The 27,941-nt window shown below is 42.0% G+C and overlaps 4 protein-coding genes across 5 annotated transcripts; 1 reads left to right on the top strand and 3 right to left on the bottom strand.

The window, feature by feature from the left end:
* Nucleotides 1-60: 60 nt before the first annotated feature.
* On the bottom strand, nt 61-2,699 carry LOC106646084 (uncharacterized). Its single transcript, XM_014362109.3, has 5 exons — nt 2,544-2,699; nt 2,175-2,432; nt 1,414-2,083; nt 1,050-1,328; nt 61-977 (listed from the first exon to the last, which is right to left on the bottom strand). Exons 3-5 carry the CDS (start codon nt 1,984-1,986, stop codon nt 759-761), a joined length of 1,071 nt encoding a protein of 356 aa, XP_014217595.2. The 5' UTR covers nt 1,987-2,083; nt 2,175-2,432; nt 2,544-2,699; the 3' UTR covers nt 61-758.
* A 421-nt stretch (nt 2,700-3,120) lies between these two features.
* On the top strand, nt 3,121-6,251 carry LOC106646081 (phosphatidylinositol N-acetylglucosaminyltransferase subunit Y). 2 transcript variants are annotated; one of them, XM_089595570.1, is made up of 2 exons: nt 3,121-3,164; nt 6,066-6,251. In XM_089595570.1, the coding sequence occupies exon 2, from the start codon at nt 6,089-6,091 to the stop codon at nt 6,200-6,202; it is 114 nt and encodes a 37-aa protein (XP_089451696.1). In that variant the 5' UTR covers nt 3,121-3,164; nt 6,066-6,088; the 3' UTR covers nt 6,203-6,251. The 2 variants fall into 2 exon arrangements, with proteins under 2 accessions (XP_089451696.1, XP_014217591.2); XM_014362105.3 differs by having other exon boundaries at nt 3,125-3,183.
* LOC106646085 (uncharacterized) lies at nt 4,310-5,521 on the bottom strand. Its single transcript, XM_014362113.2, has 3 exons — nt 5,037-5,521; nt 4,711-4,927; nt 4,310-4,644 (listed from the first exon to the last, which is right to left on the bottom strand). Exons 1-3 carry the CDS (start codon nt 5,097-5,099, stop codon nt 4,436-4,438), a joined length of 489 nt encoding a protein of 162 aa, XP_014217599.2. The 5' UTR covers nt 5,100-5,521; the 3' UTR covers nt 4,310-4,435.
* On the bottom strand, nt 6,080-9,995 carry ClC-b (chloride channel protein 7). Its single transcript, XM_014362108.3, has 10 exons — nt 9,501-9,995; nt 9,295-9,423; nt 8,916-9,114; nt 8,572-8,831; nt 7,780-8,485; nt 7,526-7,692; nt 7,272-7,451; nt 6,984-7,193; nt 6,675-6,920; nt 6,080-6,574 (listed from the first exon to the last, which is right to left on the bottom strand). The coding sequence occupies exons 1-10, from the start codon at nt 9,681-9,683 to the stop codon at nt 6,392-6,394; spliced, it is 2,463 nt and encodes an 820-aa protein (XP_014217594.2). The 5' UTR covers nt 9,684-9,995; the 3' UTR covers nt 6,080-6,391.
* Nucleotides 9,996-27,941: the final 17,946 nt, after the last annotated feature.

The following is a 27,941-nucleotide window of genomic DNA, read 5'->3' as shown; positions in this document are numbered from 1 at the left end:
TATAATATATATACTTATATCATTATAAAATAAAATTCAATTTTGATAGAAAACTGGTACTTTATTTACTGAAATACCCTATAATATATATATTTCTATCCCTGATTGGTACAGTATTTGAATAACTTATACATATACATACACGTACTGAAATTATTTTGGTACATAATTTATCTAACAAATGAATCCAGCTATAGGTATTAATTGATTGTTTGTGTATTAAAAAAAAAAATTGTTTTACATGATTTTCTTGTTAAAAAAGCGCTCAAAACAGGTTTTCATGAAGAATAATCTGCATGAAAATGATCAAAAGCTAGCACAGTCTTTAAGAGTTTTTTGCGCAATTATCATTCGACGTGACAATTATTATGATAATTTTTTCAACAGCCAATATATAGAAATATTAACAAAATTTATACAATCAAAAAATAATTTCAATTTTCGTCACATTTTATATCACCTGTCGCGTCAAAAAACCCACGACGGCAGTAGCGAACAAAGAGCTCTGGATCATATTTATTTGTTTTTTCAAATTGTTGATAATACTCCATGTTCTCGCAAAATTCCAGCTCTAAAATTAATCTAATAAATTGTAAAAAATATGGATCCAGGGACATTACATTTTTGCATAGCATAAGGCTTTCCCCGGACAGTATCGTCATAGTAAATACCACATCATCATAATAATCGTGTTTGGCAAACCTATTTAAAAAAAAATAAAGTTCTGAAGAATACAATAAATAACTAGGAGTGGCAGATCATTGTCTTGCGTTGTGCTCGGTTTCATTCAAGCACTCACGAACAATAATCCTGGCGTGTTGTATTCCCATTTTTAGACGTTCTGCGGCAGACCGACTGCCTGCATAGGAAAGACGAATGTCTCGACCCAACTCTTCGATTATGACAAGCAGCTGAGTGTATTTACCTTGTCCAGGCACTGATGGAAAGTTTACATTGCCTGGGCTAGCCTGTGCCACCTGATAAGTCAACACGAAATGTATATAAAAATTAAAACTTTTTTAATACAAAGCATATAAATTTTATCATACCTGAACAGTTTGCACGTTCTGCAGATTCCTAGGGTTGGGCACAGTGATCACAGGTTCTGGGATCCTTGGAATATCTTGAACTTTTGGTTGAGGTGGTGGTGGTGGCGGTGGTGCTGGAGGATCATTTAGTTTTGTAATTGTAATTTCATTGAGTTTAGCCAAAGAAATTTCAGCCATTTTGGAGCTCTGAGGCATTTTGTTCATGTCATTTTGCAATTTAATCATCTCATTCAACTTGGCAATCTCATTCATTCGTTGCACTTCATTGATCTTTGCCATCTGTAAATGTAATGCATGCAATAATTAATACAAAAGTTGGTTATGGAAAAAAAAAAACTATTTGAACCAAGTATTTTACACCTACCTCATTTATCTTGGCCATCTGAGAGATTTTCATCATTTCATTCATTTTGGCTATCTCATTCATTTTGTTAATATCATTGTACTTGGCCATTTCTGACAACTTGACCATCTCATTCATCTTAGCCAGTTCGGACATCTGCATTTGCATCTTCATGTATTCATTGTTTTTGGCATATTCTGCCATCTCATACCGTTTAGCCATATCCTGAGACATAGCCTTATTGAACTCGCTCATTTTACTGAACTCGGAGAGCTGGGCCATCTGGACTATATGTTCCGGAACCTTTCCCCTCTCCATCATCTGCTTCAGCTCAGCAGAGATCTTGTTCATATTGAGCTCGGTCATTTCAGCAATGGTAGCTGCGTCTGGCATCTTCGAGAGCTCGGCTATTTTGGATATTTCCCTGGCAAGATTTTCGTCCAGGCAACGCTTTTTCTTTGCCCTGTGACGAGCCATACGCTGGGCCTCCTGTATACGCCTCATCTGCGCCTGCTCCTCCGTCTCCTTTGGCCTCGAATTCTTCATCCTCTCCAAATACAACCTCAAATTCCGTTCTTCCAACGTCTCGGACATTTAGGATTAAGGTTCTCTTACTTGTATTATAAAGTCCAATTCAACTACTCTTCTTATTGCACCCTCCGAATATAATTTTTTGCTCTAATCTAATTACCTAGAGTTTTATAATGAGTAAAAACGATCAATCTCGATTTCTTGCAAAATAAGCATTTGAGTGATTAGGAAAATAGTGCTCGCATGCTTACCTCTTAAATATTGAATTGATGCTACAGATAAATTGTGGCTTCGGGGCAGCCAAAATTGTCAACAGTCGGAGTTGCATGTTACTTCTCTTCTTCTCTCCCTTTTCATTTAATAATATGTATTTTTAACCAATTCAACAAATACACGTAGGTGTGTCTGTACGATGTCCACTCTCTTACACAGCAGTATCACTTAAACGCGTGTACTCTTGACAAAATTGATGAAAATATAAAATTTACTACGCAAACGTCGCAAACCACCTGTAAGAAGTATACACGTGTATAACTACTTAACTGTTAAGAATTAATAAATAATACAGATAAGACACCGACAGAATTATATTTGTGTATTGTATGTATAATTTTACCTACTCAACTAAAGAACAAAAGACGACGACAAGCTCTCTTCGCTCTGCAGCACTATTTTCATGTATATCGGTTTTTTTATTCGTGATTTTTTGCTTCGGGCTCCGTTTTTCACATTACCTATACCGCTACTGTTTTTTCGGAGTTATGTTTCGTTAGTTTCGTAGTCAACTCCCCCCCCCCCTCCGCGAAACTGAAAACGCTTTTCCGTCTCTTTTCCCGACCCTCCCCTCTCAGGGCAATTCGTTAGAATTAAAAGCGCGAAATTTAAATAATTAACCGGTCGTATGATAATAAATTGCTTTTGAAGAGATAATCACATCGTGTATATGTAAGGTATTAATCGTCTTTCGTCAAAAAAAAAATAAAATAAAATAAAACAGGAAACGATGGAGCAGTGTGACAAAAAGCCTGTGTCATTAACTTGCAAGTAAATATTATATACACATGAGTTGTGATGTGTGTTTTTTAATCGAAAGACAGAGGAAAGAAAAGAGGCAAACTCCCCCCCCCCCTTTGCCAAACACAAAAGATGTTCCAACAGTGGGACCGTCCGGGTGTCTCTCCAACTCCACACGTCAAAACAACGAGACGATCCGGAAAAACACTTGGAAAGGATCCGCCGAGGTGAGGAGAGGTCGTGCCGGTATGTAAAAGAAATTAATCTCACCTGACGTTTTTCGAAATACTTCAACTCTCCACAAAGGTATGACTGCTATTACGGTTTTGTTGCCGATGGTACGTGATCATTTTATTGAACCATAACCCTCCTGTATGTGATCGAACGGCGTCTTTGAACTCTCCGACTGTTGTATATTAGCGTGAGTGTCTGTCTGTACTACTACACCTTTGGCCTTCTTTCTTCTCCTTATACTTAATATATATATTCTCGATTCTCCTCTCTTTCGCGAAACACACTTTGATGTTTGATCCCCCGCGCGTGTATGTATACAGATGTATAATGTAAGCGTGTAGGTGTATATCGGCGCGCCGCGACAAAGGGGCGGCTGGTGAATAAGGGAGAGAAAAGGGTGTAGACGAATCCCTCCGGATTGCATGGGTCCTTATTGGCTGGGTGTCCGCGGTCTCTTACATATACAGTCCCGAAGACGTCGATACTTTAAGGATCTCTACCCTTCCTTGGGAGGAGGAACGAAGGGGAGATCATGTACATATAGCTTCTTTTACATTTGTTTTTTACCTTTTCCCTCCCCTTTTCTTCTTCTTCTTCCTCCTGCTTTTTGCAAGGATATGTGATCGGATGGCAAGGGGAATTCCTCGAAGAAGTCTGCTTCGACAACAACAAAAAACCGTTTTACGATTTGTTTCCTATATTTTTTTGTACAAATACATGATTATAATCACTAATGGTTAATAATATAGCGTAACATTTTGTAAAAAAATAAGTTTTTTCCTTTATTTGTTTCACCAAAGGCACTCCCACAAGTATAGGTACTACAAAGTGCTGTTTCAAAGATCCTTTGCATACTCAAATGATTTAATGAACGTATTATTTTATTGTAAGACACGAAGTAATTAAATGTCTACTTTTGTAAGCACATCAGATGTTTTTTTTATTTTTTATTATTGATTAAATCAATGTCGCAGTTTGTACAATAACACACGTTTTAACACAGCTATTATATCCGAGCGTTTTCGAGATAAAAGTACACACAATGTCCTCGTTGTGACATTCATTAACGAGTGAATATCTACCGGAGAAAACGCGATATTAAAAAAGCACTGCATTGTTACACCTATGTAGGTATATATATGTATAGTCTCATACACAGCCCGAGGTGTAAAACGGAAACTCAATTTATACCTAAAAATCCGCAAAACCTTTAATTTTTATTCACGAACCCGACAAGTATGGCCAACTATATGTATGTAATGATTCACTGCCTGAGATTGAGGCTCGTCTCTATCAGGCAGTCGCGCACCAAACTCCTTGCCCTGACGATGCCGCATTTGAGCCGTTCCGCCGAACTCCGACTACCCGCGTAAGACAACCTCACGTCTCGACCGATCCCCTCGATTATCGCCAATAGCTGGGCATACTTGCTCTCCGTTTCCGGGCTACCCCCCTCCGGCCGACCCTCCGACTCTGAAACAAATGTCACTTCAGCTCCCTCGATTGACTCAGAAAACAAACATATAAGTATACACACACCCGAGTCGTCGCGCCCGTTATGATGCAGCTGCTGGTCCTCGAGGGCCTTTTTCCTGCGCGCCCGAAACCTCGCCATGCGCTGGGCATCGTGGAACCGCCGGATGATCGCCTCCTCCTCGGTCTCGTGCGGCCGGCTCGAGCGCGGCCTCTTGCCCACACTTCCCTCCCGCGAACCCGATCGGCCCCGGCTCGGCGTCTGATGCTGCTTCGATGACAACTTGATTCCACGACCAAAAAAACAAACAATTAATAATGTAAGCTTACACCTCGATTGCCGGTCATTCAAAAGTCTTCATTCGTTTCGGTCTCTTCGGTGTGTGTTGTACCTTGGCGAAAATCTCGACCTCGTTCTCCATGTCGGCGAACCCGTGCTCCCCGCTATCGTTCATGCCGGCATCTCTCCAAAAAGCATCTTTTTCCCCTTTTTTTACAATAATCTCGATAACCGCCAGTACATGTCATTATCAACGGCCCGCGAACTCGCGCGCGCACGTACACCGCCAACAACTATAACTCTATCTCCCGAGATAAAAATCATCGTTCAATCACTCGCGGTGGCGTTTAAAGGTCCTCTCGGGTCGTGCACTTGACAACAAAATACACGAAATCGTTATCGCGCACCCACACCCGCGGCAAGGTAAACTTGGACCCCGTGGGGAGTCACTCTGTTTCGTTGCAGTTTGTTTTACACACGCCAAGTAGGTACTGCAGTGCTGTGATCGACAAGTGTGTATATACAATGACCGAGAGCACCTTGATTCGCACTTGTCACCGTCTCGGGAGTGTGAATATGAAAGAAAACAAAAGAAAGAAAGAGGCAAGATAAGCTGCAGCGGCGAGCGTTGTTTCTTTTATCGGGGATTAGCCGAGCGCAGATCTCTCTTTGGCTCCGTGTGTCGCGCGCGGGCGTTCTTCTCTCTGCACTCCTCCTCCTCCTCCTCCGGTCCCACTTTTACATGTATGCGTATTTCATCAAGGTGATTCGTTCCCGAAATAGTCGACGGACGGACGGACGCGATTAATTGCCACCCAAGACAAGAAGGACAGCAAGAGAGAGAGAGGGAATAAGTGACCCAGCTTTACTTATTAGGCGGTGTACGAAGCAACAACCTGCTCTCTCTCTCTCTCTTTCTCTAGTGTGCGATGGATTTTCCTGTTAGGTAAACCTACCTATGACCATTGCTCGACTTTTCCTCCACTTTGACAGATGTGCGTTGCGAGGTGTACACAATACCCGTTCATTTCGTCTGAATATGCTCGACAAATCTAAATTTAAACTCAACGCAAATGGTCTTGAACTCCGGTTTAATTTTTTATGATATATATATATATATATTTTTTTTTTTTTTTTTTAGGTTTTCCTTGGAAAAATAAAATCATGCACATCTCGACTTGGGAATACTACTTTCTCCTCGCTTTGGTACTCATTCCCGTGTACTTGTTTTTCCGGCTTTGGTCTTGGCTTGGATGGGAGCTGTTTGTAAATAACTAACAACGTTACTTTTTTTTTTATGATAAAATAATTTAACTATATATTATATATTTGGTGTAAAATAAATATAAAAAAAAAACTTTTCGCAACGCACGATTTCTCAATTGTATAAAAATATCATGATCAACGAACATTGAATCAATTAATTCGTGAGTCGTTTGAGTGAGAAGGGAAATAACACATTCTTGACTAAATTTTATTCGTTATCGAGAGTTCGCTGAGACCCATTCGTCCAAAATGCTTCCAAATACGGTATCGCGCGACGTCTACTCTTGTTATCATTCCAATAACTTCGTTAATATCATTAACAACTGGTAAGTGGCGTAAGCCCAGGGCTCTGAACAACCTGAACGCTCTAGGTAATGTTGCAGACTAGAATAATACAGGAAAAAAAAAAACATATTAATGTATTAATGTTTCTTATTCTGATAAACTGATAAAATGTTGAAAAGATGACACGATCGATACTCACGTGTTTCAGCGTGTAAGGCGACGGATTCATAAAAGGTCTGAGATCAATAGTAAAGGTTTTTTCTCTTTCCGTAACGATAACCTTGGCGACAGTTGGATATCGCGGATATTCCTTCCTAAACATCTTTATGCTCAAATCCTTTTCCCAATTTTCTTCGTACTCGTTAAATACTTTATTTTGCAACAATACTATCAGCTGCGAGCGCAGAATCATACCGCGCAGTTTTCCGTAATTACTTACTTCACTCTAAACAATGATTTACTTTGTTACTAACAACTTTACGTTTTTTAAAATATTTTTAAAACCTACCTGATCACTTTTTGGAGGATCAACGACTGGGAAACCATTAAAAGAAACGCACCTTAACATTTCTAATATATGACCCACGTTTTCTGTCGTTTTTAACGTCACCACGGGGTGGCTCATTATTTCGCTGGCATAAATATTATTTGATAAGGGTGGCGGTTCCCATGGTAAAAGTGGTATGCCAGCCATTTGAATGTGAATTTCATAAATGCCCTGAAAACATTTGTGGATCATCGAAATATCGCGCATTAATTATTTTTTCAAAATTATACGTGTAAAATGTATGCTCACCTCGTTAAAGAAATCGCCCACCCACTTTGCCATAGTCAAAACGATGATAACTGGCAGACCAAATGAAATCCCTTGGGTAGATTCTATTAGAATGGCTGTCAAACTAATCGTCATTCTTACAACTCCTCCGAGTTGAGCTGCAGCACCAAGGAAAGCATATTTTCCAGGATCAGGAAATACCTACCAAAATGTTTGTATAAATCCTAAACTATCGATAATGATTTTTTTCTTAATTGCAATATAGTATATCTCACATCAGGATAAAAATGTGATAAACTTGAACCAAAAAGTCTACCCCATGCAGATCCAATCAATAAAGATGGAATAAAAAGTCCACCAGACATAGATACTCCAAATGTTAAGGCAGCAAGGAAAAAATATAAAACCACAAAAACTGCCAACGTTGCATTATTGTGAGATCCTGAAATAATAATGCAAGATAAAATATTAAATATTTTCTTACAAAAAACACCTAGTTGAAATTTTTTTTTTTTTTTTTTTCAATCACCTAATTTATCATGAAGAAGTGAACGAACGATACTCTCTGGTGTCTGGAACCACAAAGCTGCAACAGCACTGTAATGGTCTTTAGGACAATACATCTGTACAGGAATTTTCGGGACATCTTTGTCACCTAATGGCTTACAATCATCAATAAAGAACATCATGAGGAAACCCATAGTAGCACTCATTATGGCTATACTAAGCGCCTCGGAAACCTTTAACCACTTGGATTTCAAGTATTTTTGTCGAAAAACAGATATCTTATAATTTAAGTAGTTCCAAAGAGCGCCAAGCACTCCTCCTAGACATCCAACGAATACAAACAATGGAATTTCATAAATTTGATAGCAGATTGTTTCAAACTTTCCTAAATTCAGGAGACCTGGGTAAGACAAGTCTCCAGGGCGACCGTGGTAGGCACTGAGGACAATATTAAGGGTAAAAGTGCTTATCATACTAGCTAGAAAAGTTCTCCATGTCAGGCTTTGGTTGAAGAAACTCGTGCCCTCTTCAATACTAAACAGCACACCTCCGATCGGCGCGCCAAAAGCAGCAGATACTCCAGCTGCTGCACCACCCGATACAAAATCTCTTTTTTCATGGTCTTCTCTAAAATATTCAAAAATTCCTATGTCTTTTTTGAACGTTGTACTCTTTCCCTGCGAAACACCAGCAGCCACGACTGCTCCAGCATGTATCATAGGTCCTTCCTGAAAGAATAATAAATTCGTGATTTGGACTTTGGACGTAATTAACTTAATTAATTTTCTTTTCTTTGAAATTTTGCAAGTCTTACTTTTCCACCAGCTAATCCACCTACAACAGTCCCTATTACACCAATAATCTTGACAGCTAGAGTCTTAATCCTTACTACTCTTGGAATTTTAATACCATTGAGATAACATTTGACTTGCGGAATACCGCTGCCAGTGGCCACAGGCTCAACAAAAGTAACTAATAATGTACCAATCAACACAGGGACCATATTTAAAATGGTCCACCCTACATATGGAATCCATAAGCAATCTCCTTTACTATTTATACAGTTGTCTACCACTGTTGAGGATATTTGGTTAAGAAAAATTAATCGTAATAAAGAATGTTCAGATATTTATATCGTCTTTCACGTAAAAAGGATACATTGCTTGAGAAATCCATATTTTCTGCTTGACAGCTCTTCTATGGAAATATCTACAAAGCAGGCTATCAAGGCAGTCAGTATACCAATAACTAGAAAAATAAACCATCTTGCCAGATTCTTCTTCACTACAAACTTGTAGCCCTTGTTCCTCTCCTCATCCAACAGCAAATTGTTCTCGCAAGTGTCATAATCCAGACTCTGAAAATAAATGTGTAATAATTTGCATTTATCAATCATTGGGGAAACAAAGTGCGCCAGTGCATTTTGATAAAGAAAACGAGGGCAGCGTGTTTCATTTATATCTCTTTTTTTTCTCGATGAGATGAATCACGCAGCAGCGTCGCAACTGATATAACGAATAAGTAAAAAATATCAAACCTCGTAGTTGCTGGACAGAAAATTCGTAGCTCCAGGATGAATGTCGTCCAGGTAGTTCCTTATCGACTGTCGCGTAAACACGTTTTCGATGATATTACTGAACGACCCACTTCCAGGGTAATCAGCATTCTACACCAAGAGGAAATAAAACATCGTTGAACGTTTAAACAGAACAATGTCATAACGAATGAACAAACATCACCTACCCGAAACCTGACTCTGACATCCTGGTTGGAGTACGAGGGGAAGTTGTTCCTGGGAGAATTCCTGGCGACGACTGGAGAACGTCCAGTTACGAGTCTCTGCTCGTCATTCTCGTCTCCGCTGTTGCTGCCACTTATACAGGAGTTGATGAGGACGTTGATGTGGGCCGACGGGTCCGTCGTCATTGTTTAGGTGCATGTCACACGATGACACTACTTATATATACACTCAATTGAAATCTAGCACTACGAGACGAGACAAAGAGTCAGAGAGAGGAACTTTGGAGTTGAAAAACTAACGTTACAGACTGAAGGAAAGTGAGAGAAAATCGGTATACTTCTTGCACGGGGTTTCATTTGCATGTGTATGATATATCTATGATGATACGATATGATGATAAGAAAGCAAGAAGCGCGCGCGTGAACGACGAATTGGAATTGACGATGAGTAAACAACCATTATTTTATCAACAGCAAATAGCAGAAGCAGACGATCTGAGTCATCATCTGACACACAATAAATATATATATATATTGAGCTCGTCGTTGCAACGTTGCCAACGTTGGCTCAGTGTTTGCGTGCTAAAGCAGTGTGCTCTCGACAGTAGCACCCAAAGAAGCGCGAAGTTCAAATTAGCTAAATGGAGCAAGACGTGAAAACCCAGATTTCACGACAGTATTTCATACACAATAAATAAATAAATAAACACCAAGCTATTTAACCCCATTACCCAGTCAGCCTACTGGTCGCTTTGTCATTAAATAAATTAATGAAACAACACAAGCGCCAATCCCCATACGACCCAAGCACTTACTGGTCGCTTTGTTATCAGAAAAATTAATTTAATAACACAAGCGCCATTCACCACACGACCCGAGGCGCTTACTGGTCGCTTTGTCATTAAATAAATTTGATAACACAAGCGCCATTCACCACACAACCCGAGGCGCTTACTGGTCGCTTTGTTATCAGAAAAATTAATTTAATAACACAAGCGCCATTCACGACACGACCCGGGGCTTTTACTGGTCGCTTTGTTATCAAATAAATTAATTTAACGACACAAGCGCCATTCACCACACGACCCGAGGCGCTTACTGGTCGCTTTGTTATCAAATAAATTAATTTAACGACACAAGCGCCAATCACCACTCGACCCGAGGCGCTTACTGGTCGCTTTGTTATCAGAAAAATTAATTTAATAACACAAGCGCCATTCACGACACGACCCGGGGCGCTTACTAGTCGCTTTGTTATCAAATAAATTGATTTAACGACACAAGCGCCAATCACCACACGACCCGGGGCTCTTACTGGTCGCTTTGTTATCAGAAAAATAAATTTAATAACACAAGCGCCATTCACCACACGACCCGGGGCTTTTACTGGTCGCTTTGTTATCAAATAAATTAATTTAACGACACAAGCGCCAATCACCACACGACCCGAGGCGCTTACTGGTCGCTTTGTTATCAGAAAAATTAATTTAATAACACAAGCGCCATTCACCACACGACCCGGGGCTTTTACTGGTCGCTTTGTTATCAAATAAATTAATTTAACGACACAAGCGCCAATCACCACACGACCCGAGGCGCTTACTGGTCGCTTTGTTATCAGAAAAATTAATTTAATAACACAAGCGCCATTCACCACACGACCCGGGGCGCTTACTAGTCGCTTTGTTATCAAATAAATTATTTTAACGACACAAGCGCCAATCACCACACGACCCGGGGCTCTTACTGGTCGCTTTGTTATCAGAAAAATAAATTTAATAACACAAGCGCCATTTACGACACGACCCGGGGCTTTTACTGGTCGCTTTGTCATTAAATAAATTTGATAACACAAGCGCCATTCACCACACAACCCGAGGCGCTTACTGGTCGCTTTGTTATCAGAAAAATTAATTTAATAACACAAGCGCCATTCACGACACGACCCGGGGCTTTTACTGGTCGCTTTGTTATCAAATAAATTATTTTAACGACACAAGCGCCAATCACCACACGACCCGGGGCTCTTACTGGTCGCTTTGTTATCAGAAAAATTAATTTAATAACACAAGCGCCATTCACGACACGACCCGGGGCTTTTACTGGTCGCTTTGTCATTAAATAAATTTGATAACACAAGCGCCATTCACCACACGACCCGAGGCGCTTACTAGTCGCTTTGTTATCAAATAAATTATTTTAACGACACAAGCGCCAATCACCACACGACCCGGGGCTCTTACTGGTCGCTTTGTTATCAAATAAATTAATTTAACGACACAAGCGCCAATCACCACACGACCCGAGGCGCTTACTGGTCGCTTTGTTATCAGAAAAATTAATTTAATAACACAAGCGCCATTCACCACACGACCCGGGGCGCTTACTAGTCGCTTTGTTATCAAATAAATTATTTTAACGACACAAGCGCCAATCACCACACGACCCGGGGCTCTTACTGGTCGCTTTGTTATCAGAAAAATAAATTTAATAACACAAGCGCCATTTACGACACGACCCGGGGCTTTTACTGGTCGCTTTGTCATTAAATAAATTTGATAACACAAGCGCCATTCACCACACGACCCGAGGCGCTTACTGGTCGCTTTGTTATCAGAAAAATTAATTTAATAACACAAGCGCCAATCACCACACGACCCGGGGCGCTTACTAGTCGCTTTGTTATCAAATAAATTATTTTAACGACACAAGCGCCATTCACCACACGACCCGAGGCGCTTACTGGTCGCTTTGTTATCAAATAAATTAATTTAACGACACAAGCGCCAATCACCACACGACCCGAGGCGCTTACTGGTCGCTTTGTTATCAGAAAAATTAATTTAATAACACAAGCGCCATTCACCACACGACCCGGGGCGCTTACTAGTCGCTTTGTTATCAAATAAATTATTTTAACGACACAAGCGCCAATCACCACACGACCCGGGGCTCTTACTGGTCGCTTTGTTATCAGAAAAATAAATTTAATAACACAAGCGCCATTTACGACACGACCCGGGGCTTTTACTGGTCGCTTTGTCATTAAATAAATTTGATAACACAAGCGCCATTCACCACACAACCCGAGGCGCTTACTGGTCGCTTTGTTATCAGAAAAATTAATTTAATAACACAAGCGCCATTCACGACACGACCCGGGGCTTTTACTGGTCGCTTTGTTATCAAATAAATTATTTTAACGACACAAGCGCCAATCACCACACGACCCGGGGCTCTTACTGGTCGCTTTGTTATCAGAAAAATTAATTTAATAACACAAGCGCCATTCACGACACGACCCGGGGCTTTTACTGGTCGCTTTGTCATTAAATAAATTTGATAACACAAGCGCCATTCACCACACGACCCGAGGCGCTTACTAGTCGCTTTGTTATCAGAAAAATTAATTTAATAACACAAGCGCCAATCACCACACGACCCGGGGCTCTTACTGGTCGCTTTGTTATCAGAAAAATTAATTTAATAACACAAGCGCCATTTACGACACGACCCGGGGCTTTTACTGGTCGCTTTGTCATTAAATAAATTTGATAACACAAGCGCCATTCACCACACGACCCGAGGCGCTTACTGGTCGCTTTGTTATCAGAAAAATTAATTTAATAACACAAGCGCCATTTACGACACGACCCGGGGCTCTTACTGGTCGCTTTGTTATCAGAAAAATTAATTTAATAACACAAGCGCCATTCACGACACGACCCGGGGCTCTTACTGGTCGCTTTGTTATCAAATAAATTAATTTAACGACACAAGCGCCAATCACCACACGACCCGAGGCGCTTACTGGTCGCTTTGTTATCAGAAAAATTAATTTAATAACACAAGCGCCATTCACGACACGACCCGGGGCTTTTACTGGTCGCTTTGTCATTAAATAAATTTGATAACACAAGCGCCATTCACCACACAACCCGAGGCGCTTACTGGTCGCTTTGTTATCAGAAAAATTAATTTAATAACACAAGCGCCATTCACGACACGACCCGGGGCTTTTACTGGTCGCTTTGTTATCAAATAAATTATTTTAACGACACAAGCGCCAATCACCACACGACCCGGGGCTCTTACTGGTCGCTTTGTTATCAAATAAATTAATTTAACGACACAAGCGCCAATCACCACACGACCCGAGGCGCTTACTGGTCGCTTTGTTATCAGAAAAATTAATTTAATCACACAAGCGCCATTCACGACACGACCCGGGGCTTTTACTGGTCGCTTTGTCATTAAATAAATTTGATAACACAAGCGCCATTCACCACACGACCCGAGGCGCTTACTGGTCGCTTTGTTATCAAATAAATTAATTTAACGACACAAGCGCCAATCACCACACGACCCGAGGCGCTTACTGGTCGCTTTGTTATCAAATAAATTAATTTAACGACACAAGCGCCAATCACCACACGACCCGAGGCGCTTACTAGTCGCTTTGTTATCAAATAAATTAATTTAACGACACAAGCGCCAATCACCACACGACCCGAGGCGCTTACTGGTCGCTTTGTTATCAGAAAAATTAATTTAATAACACAAGCGCCATTCACCACACAACCCGAGGCGCTTACTGGTCGCTTTGTTATCAAATAAATTAATTTAACGACACAAGCGCCAATCACCACACGACCCGAGGCGCTTACTGGTCGCTTTGTTATCAGAAAAATTAATTTAATAACACAAGCGCCATTCACGACACGACCCGGGGCTTTTACTGGTCGCTTTGTCATTAAATAAATTTGATAACACAAGCGCCAATCACCACACGACCCGAGGCTTTTACTGGTCGCTTTGTCATTAAATAAATTTGATAACACAAGCGCCAATCACCACACGACCCGAGGCGCTTACTGGTCGCTTTGTTATCAGAAAAATTAATTTAATAACACAAGCGCCATTCACCACACAACCCGAGGCGCTTACTGGTCGCTTTGTTATCAAATAAATTAATTTAACGACACAAGCGCCATTCACGACACGACCCGGGGCTTTTACTGGTCGCTTTGTCATTAAATAAATTTGATAACACAAGCGCCATTCACCACACGACCCGAGGCGCTTACTGGTCGCTTTGTTATCAAATAAATTAATTTAACGACACAAGCGCCAATCACCACTCGACCCGAGGCGCTTACTGGTCGCTTTGTTATCAGAAAAATTAATTTAATAACACAAGCGCCATTCACGACACGACCCGGGGCTTTTACTGGTCGCTTTGTCATTAAATAAATTTGATAACACAAGCGCCATTCACCACACGACCCGAGGCGCTTACTGGTCGCTTTGTTATCAGAAAAATTAATTTAATAACACAAGCGCCATTCACCACACGACCCGGGGCTCTTACTGGTCGCTTTGTTATCAAATAAATTAATTTAACGACACAAGCGCCAATCACCACACGACCCGAGGCGCTTACTGGTCGCTTTGTTATCAGAAAAATTAATTTAATAACACAAGCGCCATTCACCACACGACCCGGGGCGCTTACTAGTCGCTTTGTTATCAAATAAATTATTTTAACGACACAAGCGCCAATCACCACACGACCCGGGGCTCTTACTGGTCGCTTTGTTATCAGAAAAATAAATTTAATAACACAAGCGCCATTTACGACACGACCCGGGGCTTTTACTGGTCGCTTTGTCATTAAATAAATTTGATAACACAAGCGCCATTCACCACACGACCCGAGGCGCTTACTGGTCGCTTTGTTATCAGAAAAATTAATTTAATAACACAAGCGCCAATCACCACACGACCCGGGGCGCTTACTAGTCGCTTTGTTATCAAATAAATTATTTTAACGACACAAGCGCCATTCACCACACGACCCGAGGCGCTTACTGGTCGCTTTGTTATCAAATAAATTAATTTAACGACACAAGCGCCAATCACCACACGACCCGAGGCGCTTACTGGTCGCTTTGTTATCAGAAAAATTAATTTAATAACACAAGCGCCATTCACCACACGACCCGGGGCGCTTACTAGTCGCTTTGTTATCAAATAAATTATTTTAACGACACAAGCGCCAATCACCACACGACCCGGGGCTCTTACTGGTCGCTTTGTTATCAGAAAAATAAATTTAATAACACAAGCGCCATTTACGACACGACCCGGGGCTTTTACTGGTCGCTTTGTCATTAAATAAATTTGATAACACAAGCGCCATTCACCACACAACCCGAGGCGCTTACTGGTCGCTTTGTTATCAGAAAAATTAATTTAATAACACAAGCGCCATTCACGACACGACCCGGGGCTTTTACTGGTCGCTTTGTTATCAAATAAATTATTTTAACGACACAAGCGCCAATCACCACACGACCCGGGGCTCTTACTGGTCGCTTTGTTATCAGAAAAATTAATTTAATAACACAAGCGCCATTTACGACACGACCCGGGGCTTTTACTGGTCGCTTTGTCATTAAATAAATTTGATAACACAAGCGCCAATCACCACACGACCCGGGGCGCTTACTAGTCGCTTTGTTATCAAATAAATTATTTTAACGACACAAGCGCCATTCACCACACGACCCGAGGCGCTTACTGGTCGCTTTGTTATCAAATAAATTATTTTAACGACACAAGCGCCAATCACCACACGACCCGGGGCTCTTACTGGTCGCTTTGTTATCAGAAAAATTAATTTAATAACACAAGCGCCATTTACGACACGACCCGGGGCTTTTACTGGTCGCTTTGTCATTAAATAAATTTGATAACACAAGCGCCATTCACCACACGACCCGAGGCGCTTACTAGTCGCTTTGTTATCAAATAAATTATTTTAACGACACAAGCGCCAATCACCACACGACCCGGGGCTCTTACTGGTCGCTTTGTTATCAAATAAATTAATTTAACGACACAAGCGCCAATCACCACACGACCCGAGGCGCTTACTGGTCGCTTTGTTATCAGAAAAATTAATTTAATAACACAAGCGCCATTCACCACACGACCCGGGGCGCTTACTAGTCGCTTTGTTATCAAATAAATTATTTTAACGACACAAGCGCCAATCACCACACGACCCGGGGCTCTTACTGGTCGCTTTGTTATCAGAAAAATAAATTTAATAACACAAGCGCCATTTACGACACGACCCGGGGCTTTTACTGGTCGCTTTGTCATTAAATAAATTTGATAACACAAGCGCCATTCACCACACGACCCGAGGCGCTTACTGGTCGCTTTGTTATCAGAAAAATTAATTTAATAACACAAGCGCCAATCACCACACGACCCGGGGCGCTTACTAGTCGCTTTGTTATCAAATAAATTATTTTAACGACACAAGCGCCATTCACCACACGACCCGAGGCGCTTACTGGTCGCTTTGTTATCAAATAAATTAATTTAACGACACAAGCGCCAATCACCACACGACCCGAGGCGCTTACTAGTCGCTTTGTTATCAGAAAAATTAATTTAATCACACAAGCGCCATTCACGACACGACCCGGGGCTTTTACTGGTCGCTTTGTCATTAAATAAATTTGATAACACAAGCGCCATTCACCACACGACCCGAGGCGCTTACTGGTCGCTTTGTTATCAAATAAATTAATTTAACGACACAAGCGCCAATCACCACACGACCCGAGGCGCTTACTGGTCGCTTTGTTATCAAATAAATTAATTTAACGACACAAGCGCCAATCACCACATGACCCGAGGCGCTTACTAGTCGCTTTGTTATCAAATAAATTAATTTAACGACACAAGCGCCAATCACCACACGACCCGAGGCGCTTACTGGTCGCTTTGTTATCAGAAAAATTAATTTAATAACACAAGCGCCATTCACCACACAACCCGAGGCGCTTACTGGTCGCTTTGTTATCAAATAAATTAATTTAACGACACAAGCGCCAATCACCACACGACCCGAGGCGCTTACTGGTCGCTTTGTTATCAGAAAAATTAATTTAATAACACAAGCGCCATTCACGACACGACCCGGGGCTTTTACTGGTCGCTTTGTCATTAAATAAATTTGATAACACAAGCGCCAATCACCACACGACCCGAGGCTTTTACTGGTCGCTTTGTCATTAAATAAATTTGATAACACAAGCGCCAATCACCACACGACCCGAGGCGCTTACTGGTCGCTTTGTTATCAGAAAAATTAATTTAATAACACAAGCGCCATTCACCACACAACCCGAGGCGCTTACTGGTCGCTTTGTTATCAAATAAATTAATTTAACGACACAAGCGCCATTCACGACACGACCCGGGGCTTTTACTGGTCGCTTTGTCATTAAATAAATTTGATAACACAAGCGCCATTCACCACACGACCCGAGGCGCTTACTGGTCGCTTTGTTATCAAATAAATTAATTTAACGACACAAGCGCCAATCACCACTCGACCCGAGGCGCTTACTGGTCGCTTTGTTATCAGAAAAATTAATTTAATAACACAAGCGCCATTCACGACACGACCCGGGGCTTTTACTGGTCGCTTTGTCATTAAATAAATTTGATAACACAAGCGCCATTCACCACACGACCCGAGGCGCTTACTGGTCGCTTTGTTATCAGAAAAATTAATTTAATAACACAAGCGCCATTCACCACACGACCCGGGGCTCTTACTGGTCGCTTTGTTATCAAATAAATTAATTTAACGACACAAGCGCCAATCACCACACGACCCGGGGCTCTTACTGGTCGCTTTGTTATCAGAAAAATAAATTTAATAACACAAGCGCCATTTACGACACGACCCGGGGCTTTTACTGGTCGCTTTGTCATTAAATAAATTTGATAACACAAGCGCCATTCACCACACGACCCGAGGCGCTTACTGGTCGCTTTGTTATCAGAAAAATTAATTTAATAACACAAGCGCCAATCACCACACGACCCGGGGCGCTTACTAGTCGCTTTGTTATCAAATAAATTATTTTAACGACACAAGCGCCATTCACCACACGACCCGAGGCGCTTACTGGTCGCTTTGTTATCAAATAAATTAATTTAACGACACAAGCGCCAATCACCACACGACCCGAGGCGCTTACTGGTCGCTTTGTTATCAGAAAAATTAATTTAATAACACAAGCGCCATTCACCACACGACCCGGGGCGCTTACTAGTCGCTTTGTTATCAAATAAATTATTTTAACGACACAAGCGCCAATCACCACACGACCCGGGGCTCTTACTGGTCGCTTTGTTATCAGAAAAATAAATTTAATAACACAAGCGCCATTTACGACACGACCCGGGGCTTTTACTGGTCGCTTTGTCATTAAATAAATTTGATAACACAAGCGCCATTCACCACACAACCCGAGGCGCTTACTGGTCGCTTTGTTATCAGAAAAATTAATTTAATAACACAAGCGCCATTCACGACACGACCCGGGGCTTTTACTGGTCGCTTTGTTATCAAATAAATTATTTTAACGACACAAGCGCCAATCACCACACGACCCGGGGCTCTTACTGGTCGCTTTGTTATCAGAAAAATTAATTTAATAACACAAGCGCCATTCACGACACGACCCGGGGCTTTTACTGGTCGCTTTGTCATTAAATAAATTTGATAACACAAGCGCCATTCACCACACGACCCGAGGCGCTTACTAGTCGCTTTGTTATCAAATAAATTATTTTAACGACACAAGCGCCAATCACCACACGACCCGGGGCTCTTACTGGTCGCTTTGTTATCAAATAAATTAATTTAACGACACAAGCGCCAATCACCACACGACCCGAGGCGCTTACTGGTCGCTTTGTTATCAGAAAAATTAATTTAATAACACAAGCGCCATTCACCACACGACCCGGGGCGCTTACTAGTCGCTTTGTTATCAAATAAATTATTTTAACGACACAAGCGCCAATCACCACACGACCCGGGGCTCTTACTGGTCGCTTTGTTATCAGAAAAATAAATTTAATAACACAAGCGCCATTTACGACACGACCCGGGGCTTTTACTGGTCGCTTTGTCATTAAATAAATTTGATAACACAAGCGCCATTCACCACACGACCCGAGGCGCTTACTGGTCGCTTTGTTATCAAATAAATTAATTTAACGACACAAGCGCCAATCACCACACGACCCGAGGCGCTTACTGGTCGCTTTGTTATCAAATAAATTAATTTAACGACACAAGCGCCAATCACCACACGACCCGAGGCGCTTACTAGTCGCTTTGTTATCAAATAAATTATTTTAACGACACAAGCGCCATTCACCACACGACCCGAGGCGCTTACTGGTCGCTTTGTTATCAAATAAATTAATTTAACGACACAAGCGCCAATCACCACACGACCCGAGGCGCTTACTGGTCGCTTTGTTATCAGAAAAATTAATTTAATCACACAAGCGCCATTCACGACACGACCCGGGGCTTTTACTGGTCGCTTTGTCATTAAATAAATTTGATAACACAAGCGCCATTCACCACACGACCCGAGGCGCTTACTGGTCGCTTTGTTATCAAATAAATTAATTTAACGACACAAGCGCCAATCACCACACGACCCGAGGCGCTTACTGGTCGCTTTGTTATCAGAAAAATTAATTTAATCACACAAGCGCCATTCACGACACGACCCGGGGCTTTTACTGGTCGCTTTGTCATTAAATAAATTTGATAACACAAGCGCCATTCACCACACGACCCGAGGCGCTTACTGGTCGCTTTGTTATCAAATAAATTAATTTAACGACACAAGCGCCAATCACCACACGACCCGAGGCGCTTACTGGTCGCTTTGTTATCAAATAAATTAATTTAACGACACAAGCGCCAATCACCACACGACCCGAGGCGCTTACTAGTCGCTTTGTTATCAAATAAATTAATTTAACGACACAAGCGCCAATCACCACACGACCCGAGGCGCTTACTGGTCGCTTTGTTATCAGAAAAATTAATTTAATAACACAAGCGCCATTCACCACACAACCCGAGGCGCTTACTGGTCGCTTTGTTATCAAATAAATTAATTTAACGACACAAGCGCCAATCACCACACGACCCGAGGCGCTTACTGGTCGCTTTGTTATCAGAAAAATTAATTTAATAACACAAGCGCCATTCACGACACGACCCGGGGCTTTTACTGGTCGCTTTGTCATTAAATAAATTTGATAACACAAGCGCCAATCACCACACGACCCGAGGCTTTTACTGGTCGCTTTGTCATTAAATAAATTTGATAACACAAGCGCCAATCACCACACGACCCGAGGCGCTTACTGGTCGCTTTGTTATCAGAAAAATTAATTTAATAACACAAGCGCCATTCACCACACAACCCGAGGCGCTTACTGGTCGCTTTGTTATCAAATAAATTAATTTAACGACACAAGCGCCATTCACGACACGACCCGGGGCTTTTACTGGTCGCTTTGTCATTAAATAAATTTGATAACACAAGCGCCATTCACCACACGACCCGAGGCGCTTACTGGTCGCTTTGTTATCAAATAAATTAATTTAACGACACAAGCGCCAATCACCACTCGACCCGAGGCGCTTACTGGTCGCTTTGTTATCAGAAAAATTAATTTAATAACACAAGCGCCATTCACGACACGACCCGGGGCTTTTACTGGTCGCTTTGTCATTAAATAAATTTGATAACACAAGCGCCATTCACCACACGACCCGAGGCGCTTACTGGTCGCTTTGTTATCAAATAAATTAATTTAACGACACAAGCGCCAATCACCACTCGACCCGAGGCGCTTACTGGTCGCTTTGTTATCAGAAAAATTAATTTAATAACACAAGCGCCATTCACCACACAACCCGAGGCGCTTACTGGTCGCTTTGTTATCAAATAAATTAATTTAACGACACAAGCGCCAATCACCACACGACCCGAGGCGCTTACTGGTCGCTTTGTTATCAGAAAAATTAATTTAATAACACAAGCGCCATTCACCACACAACCCGAGGCGCTTACTGGTCGCTTTGTTATCAAATAAATTAATTTAATAACACAAGCGCCATTCACCACACAACCCGAGGCGCTTACTGGTCGCTTTGTTATCAAATAAATTAATTTAACGACACAAGCGCCAATCACCACACGACCCGAGGCGCTTACTGGTCGCTTTGTTATCAGAAAAATTAATTTAATAACACAAGCGCCATTCACCACACAACCCGAGGCGCTTACTGGTGTCTTTGTTATCAAATAAATTAATTTAACGACACAAGCGCCAATCACCACACGACCCGAGGCGCTTACTGGTCGCTTTGTTATCAGAAAAATTAATTTAATAACACAAGCGCCATTCACCACACAACCCGAGGCGCTTACTGGTCGCTTTGTTATCAAATAAATTAATTTAACGACACAAGCGCCAATCACCACACGACCCGGGGCTTTTACTGGTCGCTTTGTCATTAAATAAATTTGATAACACAAGCGCCATTCACCACACGACCCGAGGCGCTTACTGGTCGCTTTGTTATCAAATAAATTAATTTAACGACACAAGCGCCAATCACCACTCGACCCGAGGCGCTTACTGGTCGCTTTGTTATCAAATAAATTAATTTAAGGACACAAGCGCCAATCACCACTCGACCCGAGGCGCTTACTGGTCGCTTTGTTATCAGAAAAATTAATTTAATAACACAAGCGCCATTCACCACACAACCCGAGGCGCTTACTGGTCGCTTTGTTATCAAATAAATTAATTTAATAACACAAGCGCCATTCACCACACAACCCGAGGCGCTTACTGGTCGCTTTGTTATCAAATAAATTAATTTAACGACACAAGCGCCAATCACCACACGACCCGAGGCGCTTACTGGTCGCTTTGTTATCAGAAAAATTAATTTAATAACACAAGCGCCATTCACCACACAACCCGAGGCGCTTACTGGTGTCTTTGTTATCAAATAAATTAATTTAACGACACAAGCGCCAATCACCACACGACCCGAGGCGCTTACTGGTCGCTTTGTTATCAGAAAAATTAATTTAATAACACAAGCGCCATTCACCACACAACCCGAGGCGCTTACTGGTCGCTTTGTTATCAAATAAATTAATTTAACGACACAAGCGCCAATCACCACACGACCCGGGGCTTTTACTGGTCGCTTTGTCATTAAATAAATTTGATAACACAAGCGCCATTCACCACACGACCCGAGGCGCTTACTGGTCGCTTTGTTATCAAATAAATTAATTTAACGACACAAGCGCCAATCACCACTCGACCCGAGGCGCTTACTGGTCGCTTTGTTATCAAATAAATTAATTTAATAACACAAGCGCCATTCACCACACAACCCGAGGCGCTTACTGGTCGCTTTGTTATCAAATAAATTAATTTAATAACACAAGCGCCATTCACCACACAACCCGAGGCGCTTACTGGTCGCTTTGTTATCAGAAAAATTAATTTAATAACACAAGCGCCATTCACGACACGACCCGGGGCTTTTACTGGTCGCTTTGTCATTAAATAAATTTGATAACACAAGCGCCATTCACCACACGACCCGAGGCGCTTACTGGTCGCTTTGTTATCAAATAAATTAATTTAACGACACAAGCGCCAATCACCACTCGACCCGAGGCGCTTACTGGTCGCTTTGTTATCAGAAAAATTAATTTAATAACACAAGCGCCATTCACCACACAACCCGAGGCGCTTACTGGTCGCTTTGTTATCAAATAAATTAATTTAACGACACAAGCGCCAATCACCACACGACCCGAGGCGCTTACTGGTCGCTTTGTTATCAGAAAAATTAATTTAATAACACAAGCGCCATTCACCACACAACCCGAGGCGCTTACTGGTCGCTTTGTTATCAGAAAAATTAATTTAATAACACAAGCGCCATTCACCACACGACCCGAGGCGCTTACTGGTCGCTTTGTTATCAAATAAATTAATTTAAGGACACAAGCGCCAATCACCACTCGACCCGAGGCGCTTACTGGTCGCTTTGTTATCAGAAAAATTAATTTAATAACACAAGCGCCATTCACGACACGACCCGGGGCTTTTACTGGTCGCTTTGTCATTAAATAAATTTGATAACACAAGCGCCATTCACCACACGACCCGAGGCGCTTACTGGTCGCTTTGTTATCAAATAAATTAATTTAACGACACAAGCGCCAATCACCACACGACCCGAGGCGCTTACTGGTCGCTTTGTTATCAAATAAATTAATTTAACGACACAAGCGCCATTCACCACACGACCCGGGGTGGTTACTAGTCGCTTTGTTATCAAATAAATTAATTTAACGACACAAGCGCCAATCACCACACGACCCGAGGCGCTTACTGGTCGCTTTGTTATCAAATAAATTAATTTAACGACACAAGCGCCAATCACCACACGACCCGAGGCGCTTACTGGTCGCTTTGTTATCAAATAAATTAATTTAACGACACAAGCGCCATTCACCACACGACCCGGGGCGGTTACTAGTCGCTTTGTTATCAAATAAATTAATTTAACGACACAAGCGCCAATCACCACACGACCCGAGGCGCTTACTGGTCGCTTTGTTATCAAATAAATTAATTTAACGACACAAGCGCCAATCACCACACGACCTGAGGCGCTTACTGGTCGCTTTGTTATCAGAAAAATTAATTTAATAACACAAGCGCCATTCACCACACAACCCGAGGCGCTTACTGGTCGCTTTGTTATCAAATAAATTAATTTAACGACACAAGCGCCATTCACCACACGACCCGGGGCGGTTACTAGTCGCTTTGTTATCAAATAAATTAATTTAACGACACAAGCGCCAATCACCACACGACCCGAGGCGCTTACTGGTCGCTTTGTTATCAAATAAATTAATTTAACGACACAAGCGCCAATCACCACACGACCTGAGGCGCTTACTGGTCGCTTTGTTATCAGAAAAATTAATTTAATAACACAAGCGCCATTCACGACACGACCCGGGGCTTTTACTGGTCGCTTTGTCATTAAATAAATTTGATAACACAAGCGCCAATCACCACACGACCCGAGGCGCTTACTGGTCGCTTTGTTATCAGAAAAATTAATTTAATAACACAAGCGCCATTCACCACACGACCCGGGGCTTTTACTGGTCGCTTTGTCATTAAATAAATTTGATAACACAAGCGCCATTCACCACACGACCCGAGGCGCTTACTGGTCGCTTTGTTATCAAATAAATTAATTTAAGGACACAAGCGCCAATCACCACTCGACCCGAGGCGCTTACTGGTCGCTTTGTTATCAGAAAAATTAATTTAATAACACAAGCGCCATTCACGACACGACCCGGGGCTTTTACTGGTCGCTTTGTCATTAAATAAATTTGATAACACAAGCGCCATTCACCACACGACCCGAGGCGCTTACTGGTCGCTTTGTTATCAAATAAATTAATTTAACGACACAAGCGCCAATCACCACTCGACCCGAGGCGCTTACTGGTCGCTTTGTTATCAGAAAAATTAATTTAATAACACAAGCGCCATTCACGACACGACCCGGGGCTTTTACTGGTCGCTTTGTCATTAAATAAATTTGATAACACAAGCGCCATTCACCACACGACCCGAGGCGCTTACTGGTCGCTTTGTTATCAAATAAATTAATTTAACGACACAAGCGCCAATCACCACACGACCCGAGGCGCTTACTGGTCGCTTTGTTATCAAATAAATTAATTTAACGACACAAGCGCCAATCACCACACGACCCGAGGCGCTTACTGGTCGCTTTGTTATCAAATAAATTAATTTAACGACACAAGCGCCATTCACCACACGACCCGGGGCGGTTACTAGTCGCTTTGTTATCAAATAAATTATTTTAACGACACAAGCGCCATTCACCACACGACCCGAGGCACTTACTGGTCGCTTTGTTATCAAATAAATTAATTTAACGACACAAGCGCCAATCACCACACGACCCGAGGCGCTTACTGGTCGCTTTGTTATCAAATAAATTAATTTAACGACACAAGCGCCATTCACCACACGACCCGGGGCGGTTACTAGTCGCTTTGTTATCAAATAAATTATTTTAACGACACAAGCGCCATTCACCACACGACCCGAGGCGCTTACTGGTCGCTTTGTTATCAGAAAAATTAATTTAATAACACAAGCGCCATTTACGACACGACCCGGGGCTTTTACTGGTCGCTTTGTCATTAAATAAATTTGATAACACAAGCGCCAATCACCACACGACCCGAGGCGCTTACTGGTCGCTTTGTTATCAGAAAAATTAATTTAATAACACAAGCGCCATTCACCACACAACCCGAGGCGCTTACTGGTCGCTTTGTTATCAAATAAATTAATTTAACGACACAAGCGCCAATCACCACACGACCCGAGGCGCTTACTGGTCGCTTTGTTATCAGAAAAATTAATTTAATAACACAAGCGCCATTCACGACACGACCCGGGGCTTTTACTGGTCGCTTTGTCATTAAATAAATTTGATAACACAAGCGCCAATCACCACACGACCCGAGGCGCTTACTGGTCGCTTTGTTATCAAATAAATTAATTTAACGACACAAGCGCCAATCACCACACGACCCGAGGCGCTTACTGGTCGCTTTGTTATCAGAAAAATTAATTTAATAACACAAGCGCCATTCACCACACAACCCGAGGCGCTTACTGGTCGCTTTGTTATCAAATAAATTAATTTAACGACACAAGCGCCAATCACCACACGACCCGAGGCGCTTACTGGTCGCTTTGTTATCAGAAAAATTAATTTAATAACACAAGCGCCATTCACGACACGACCCGGGGCTTTTACTGGTCGCTTTGTCATTAAATAAATTTGATAACACAAGCGCCAATCACCACACGACCCGAGGCGCTTACTAGTCGCTTTGTTATCAGAAAAATTAATTTAACGACACAAGCGCCAATCACCACACGACCCGAGGCGCTTACTGGTCGCTTTGTTATCAAATAAATTAATTTAACGACACAAGCGCCAATCACCACACGACCCGAGGCGCTTACTGGTCGCTTTGTTATCAAATAAATTAATTTAACGACACAAGCGCCATTCACCACACGACCCGGGGCGGTTACTAGTCGCTTTGTTATCAAATAAATTAATTTAACGACACAAGCGCCAATCACCACACGACCCGAGGCGCTTACTGGTCGCTTTGTTATCAAATAAATTAATTTAACGACACAAGCGCCAATCACCACACGACCTGAGGCGCTTACTGGTCGCTTTGTTATCAGAAAAATTAATTTAATAACACAAGCGCCATTCACCACACAACCCGAGGCGCTTACTGGTCGCTTTGTTATCAAATAAATTAATTTAACGACACAAGCGCCAATCACCACACGACCCGAGGCGCTTACTGGTCGCTTTGTTATCAGAAAAATTAATTTAATAACACAAGCGCCATTCACGACACGACCCGGGGCTTTTACTGGTCGCTTTGTCATTAAATAAATTTGATAACACAAGCGCCAATCACCACACGACCCGAGGCGCTTACTGGTCGCTTTGTTATCAGAAAAATTAATTTAATAACACAAGCGCCATTCACCACACGACCCGGGGCTTTTACTGGTCGCTTTGTCATTAAATAAATTTGATAACACAAGCGCCATTCACCACACGACCCGAGGCGCTTACTGGTCGCTTTGTTATCAAATAAATTAATTTAACGACACAAGCGCCAATCACCACTCGACCCGAGGCGCTTACTGGTCGCTTTGTTATCAGAAAAATTAATTTAATAACACAAGCGCCATTCACGACACGACCCGGGGCTTTTACTGGTCGCTTTGTCATTAAATAAATTTGATAACACAAGCGCCATTCACCACACGACCCGAGGCGCTTACTGGTCGCTTTGTTATCAAATAAATTAATTTAAGGACACAAGCGCCAATCACCACTCGACCCGAGGCGCTTACTGGTCGCTTTGTTATCAGAAAAATTAATTTAATAACACAAGCGCCATTCACGACACGACCCGGGGCTTTTACTGGTCGCTTTGTCATTAAATAAATTTGATAACACAAGCGCCATTCACCACACGACCCGAGGCGCTTACTGGTCGCTTTGTTATCAAATAAATTAATTTAACGACACAAGCGCCAATCACCACTCGACCCGAGGCGCTTACTGGTCGCTTTGTTATCAGAAAAATTAATTTAATAACACAAGCGCCATTCACGACACGACCCGGGGCTTTTACTGGTCGCTTTGTCATTAAATAAATTTGATAACACAAGCGCCATTCACCACACGACCCGAGGCGCTTACTGGTCGCTTTGTTATCAAATAAATTAATTTAACGACACAAGCGCCAATCACCACACGACCCGAGGCGCTTACTGGTCGCTTTGTTATCAAATAAATTAATTTAACGACACAAG

The sequence above is a fragment of the Copidosoma floridanum genome, unplaced genomic scaffold, assembly GCF_036245765.1.
Source record: "Copidosoma floridanum isolate Cflo_tuat_1 unplaced genomic scaffold, Cflo_Japanese_pri ptg000025l, whole genome shotgun sequence".
Lineage (NCBI taxonomy): Eukaryota > Metazoa > Arthropoda > Insecta > Hymenoptera > Encyrtidae > Copidosoma > Copidosoma floridanum.
The sequence above is the reverse complement of the archived record's forward strand: the minus strand, read 5'-3'. Positions and strand labels throughout refer to the sequence as shown.

Coding starts and splice junctions, on each gene's coding strand:
- LOC106646085 (XM_014362113.2), bottom strand. CDS start 5,099: ATGAACGATAGCGGGGAGCACGGGTTCGCCGACATGGAGAACGAGGTC. Junction 4,928..5,036: donor AGGTCGAGATTTTCGCCAAG/GTACAACACACA, acceptor CGTGGAATCAAG/TTGTCATCGAAGCAGCATCA. Junction 4,645..4,710: donor TAACGGGCGCGACGACTCGG/GTGTGTGTATAC, acceptor CATTTGTTTCAG/AGTCGGAGGGTCGGCCGGAG.
- LOC106646084 (XM_014362109.3), bottom strand. CDS start 1,986: ATGTCCGAGACGTTGGAAGAACGGAATTTGAGGTTGTATTTGGAGAGG. Junction 1,329..1,413: donor AGATGGCCAAGATAAATGAG/GTAGGTGTAAAA, acceptor TTACATTTACAG/ATGGCAAAGATCAATGAAGT. Junction 978..1,049: donor AGAACGTGCAAACTGTTCAG/GTATGATAAAAT, acceptor TTGACTTATCAG/GTGGCACAGGCTAGCCCAGG.
- LOC106646081 (XM_089595570.1), top strand. CDS start 6,089: ATGCACATCTCGACTTGGGAATACTACTTTCTCCTCGCTTTGGTACTC.
- ClC-b (XM_014362108.3), bottom strand. CDS start 9,683: ATGACGACGGACCCGTCGGCCCACATCAACGTCCTCATCAACTCCTGT. Junction 8,832..8,915: donor ATATGGATTTCTCAAGCAAT/GTATCCTTTTTA, acceptor TATCCTCAACAG/TGGTAGACAACTGTATAAAT. Junction 6,575..6,674: donor CGCCTTACACGCTGAAACAC/GTGAGTATCGAT, acceptor GTATTATTCTAG/TCTGCAACATTACCTAGAGC.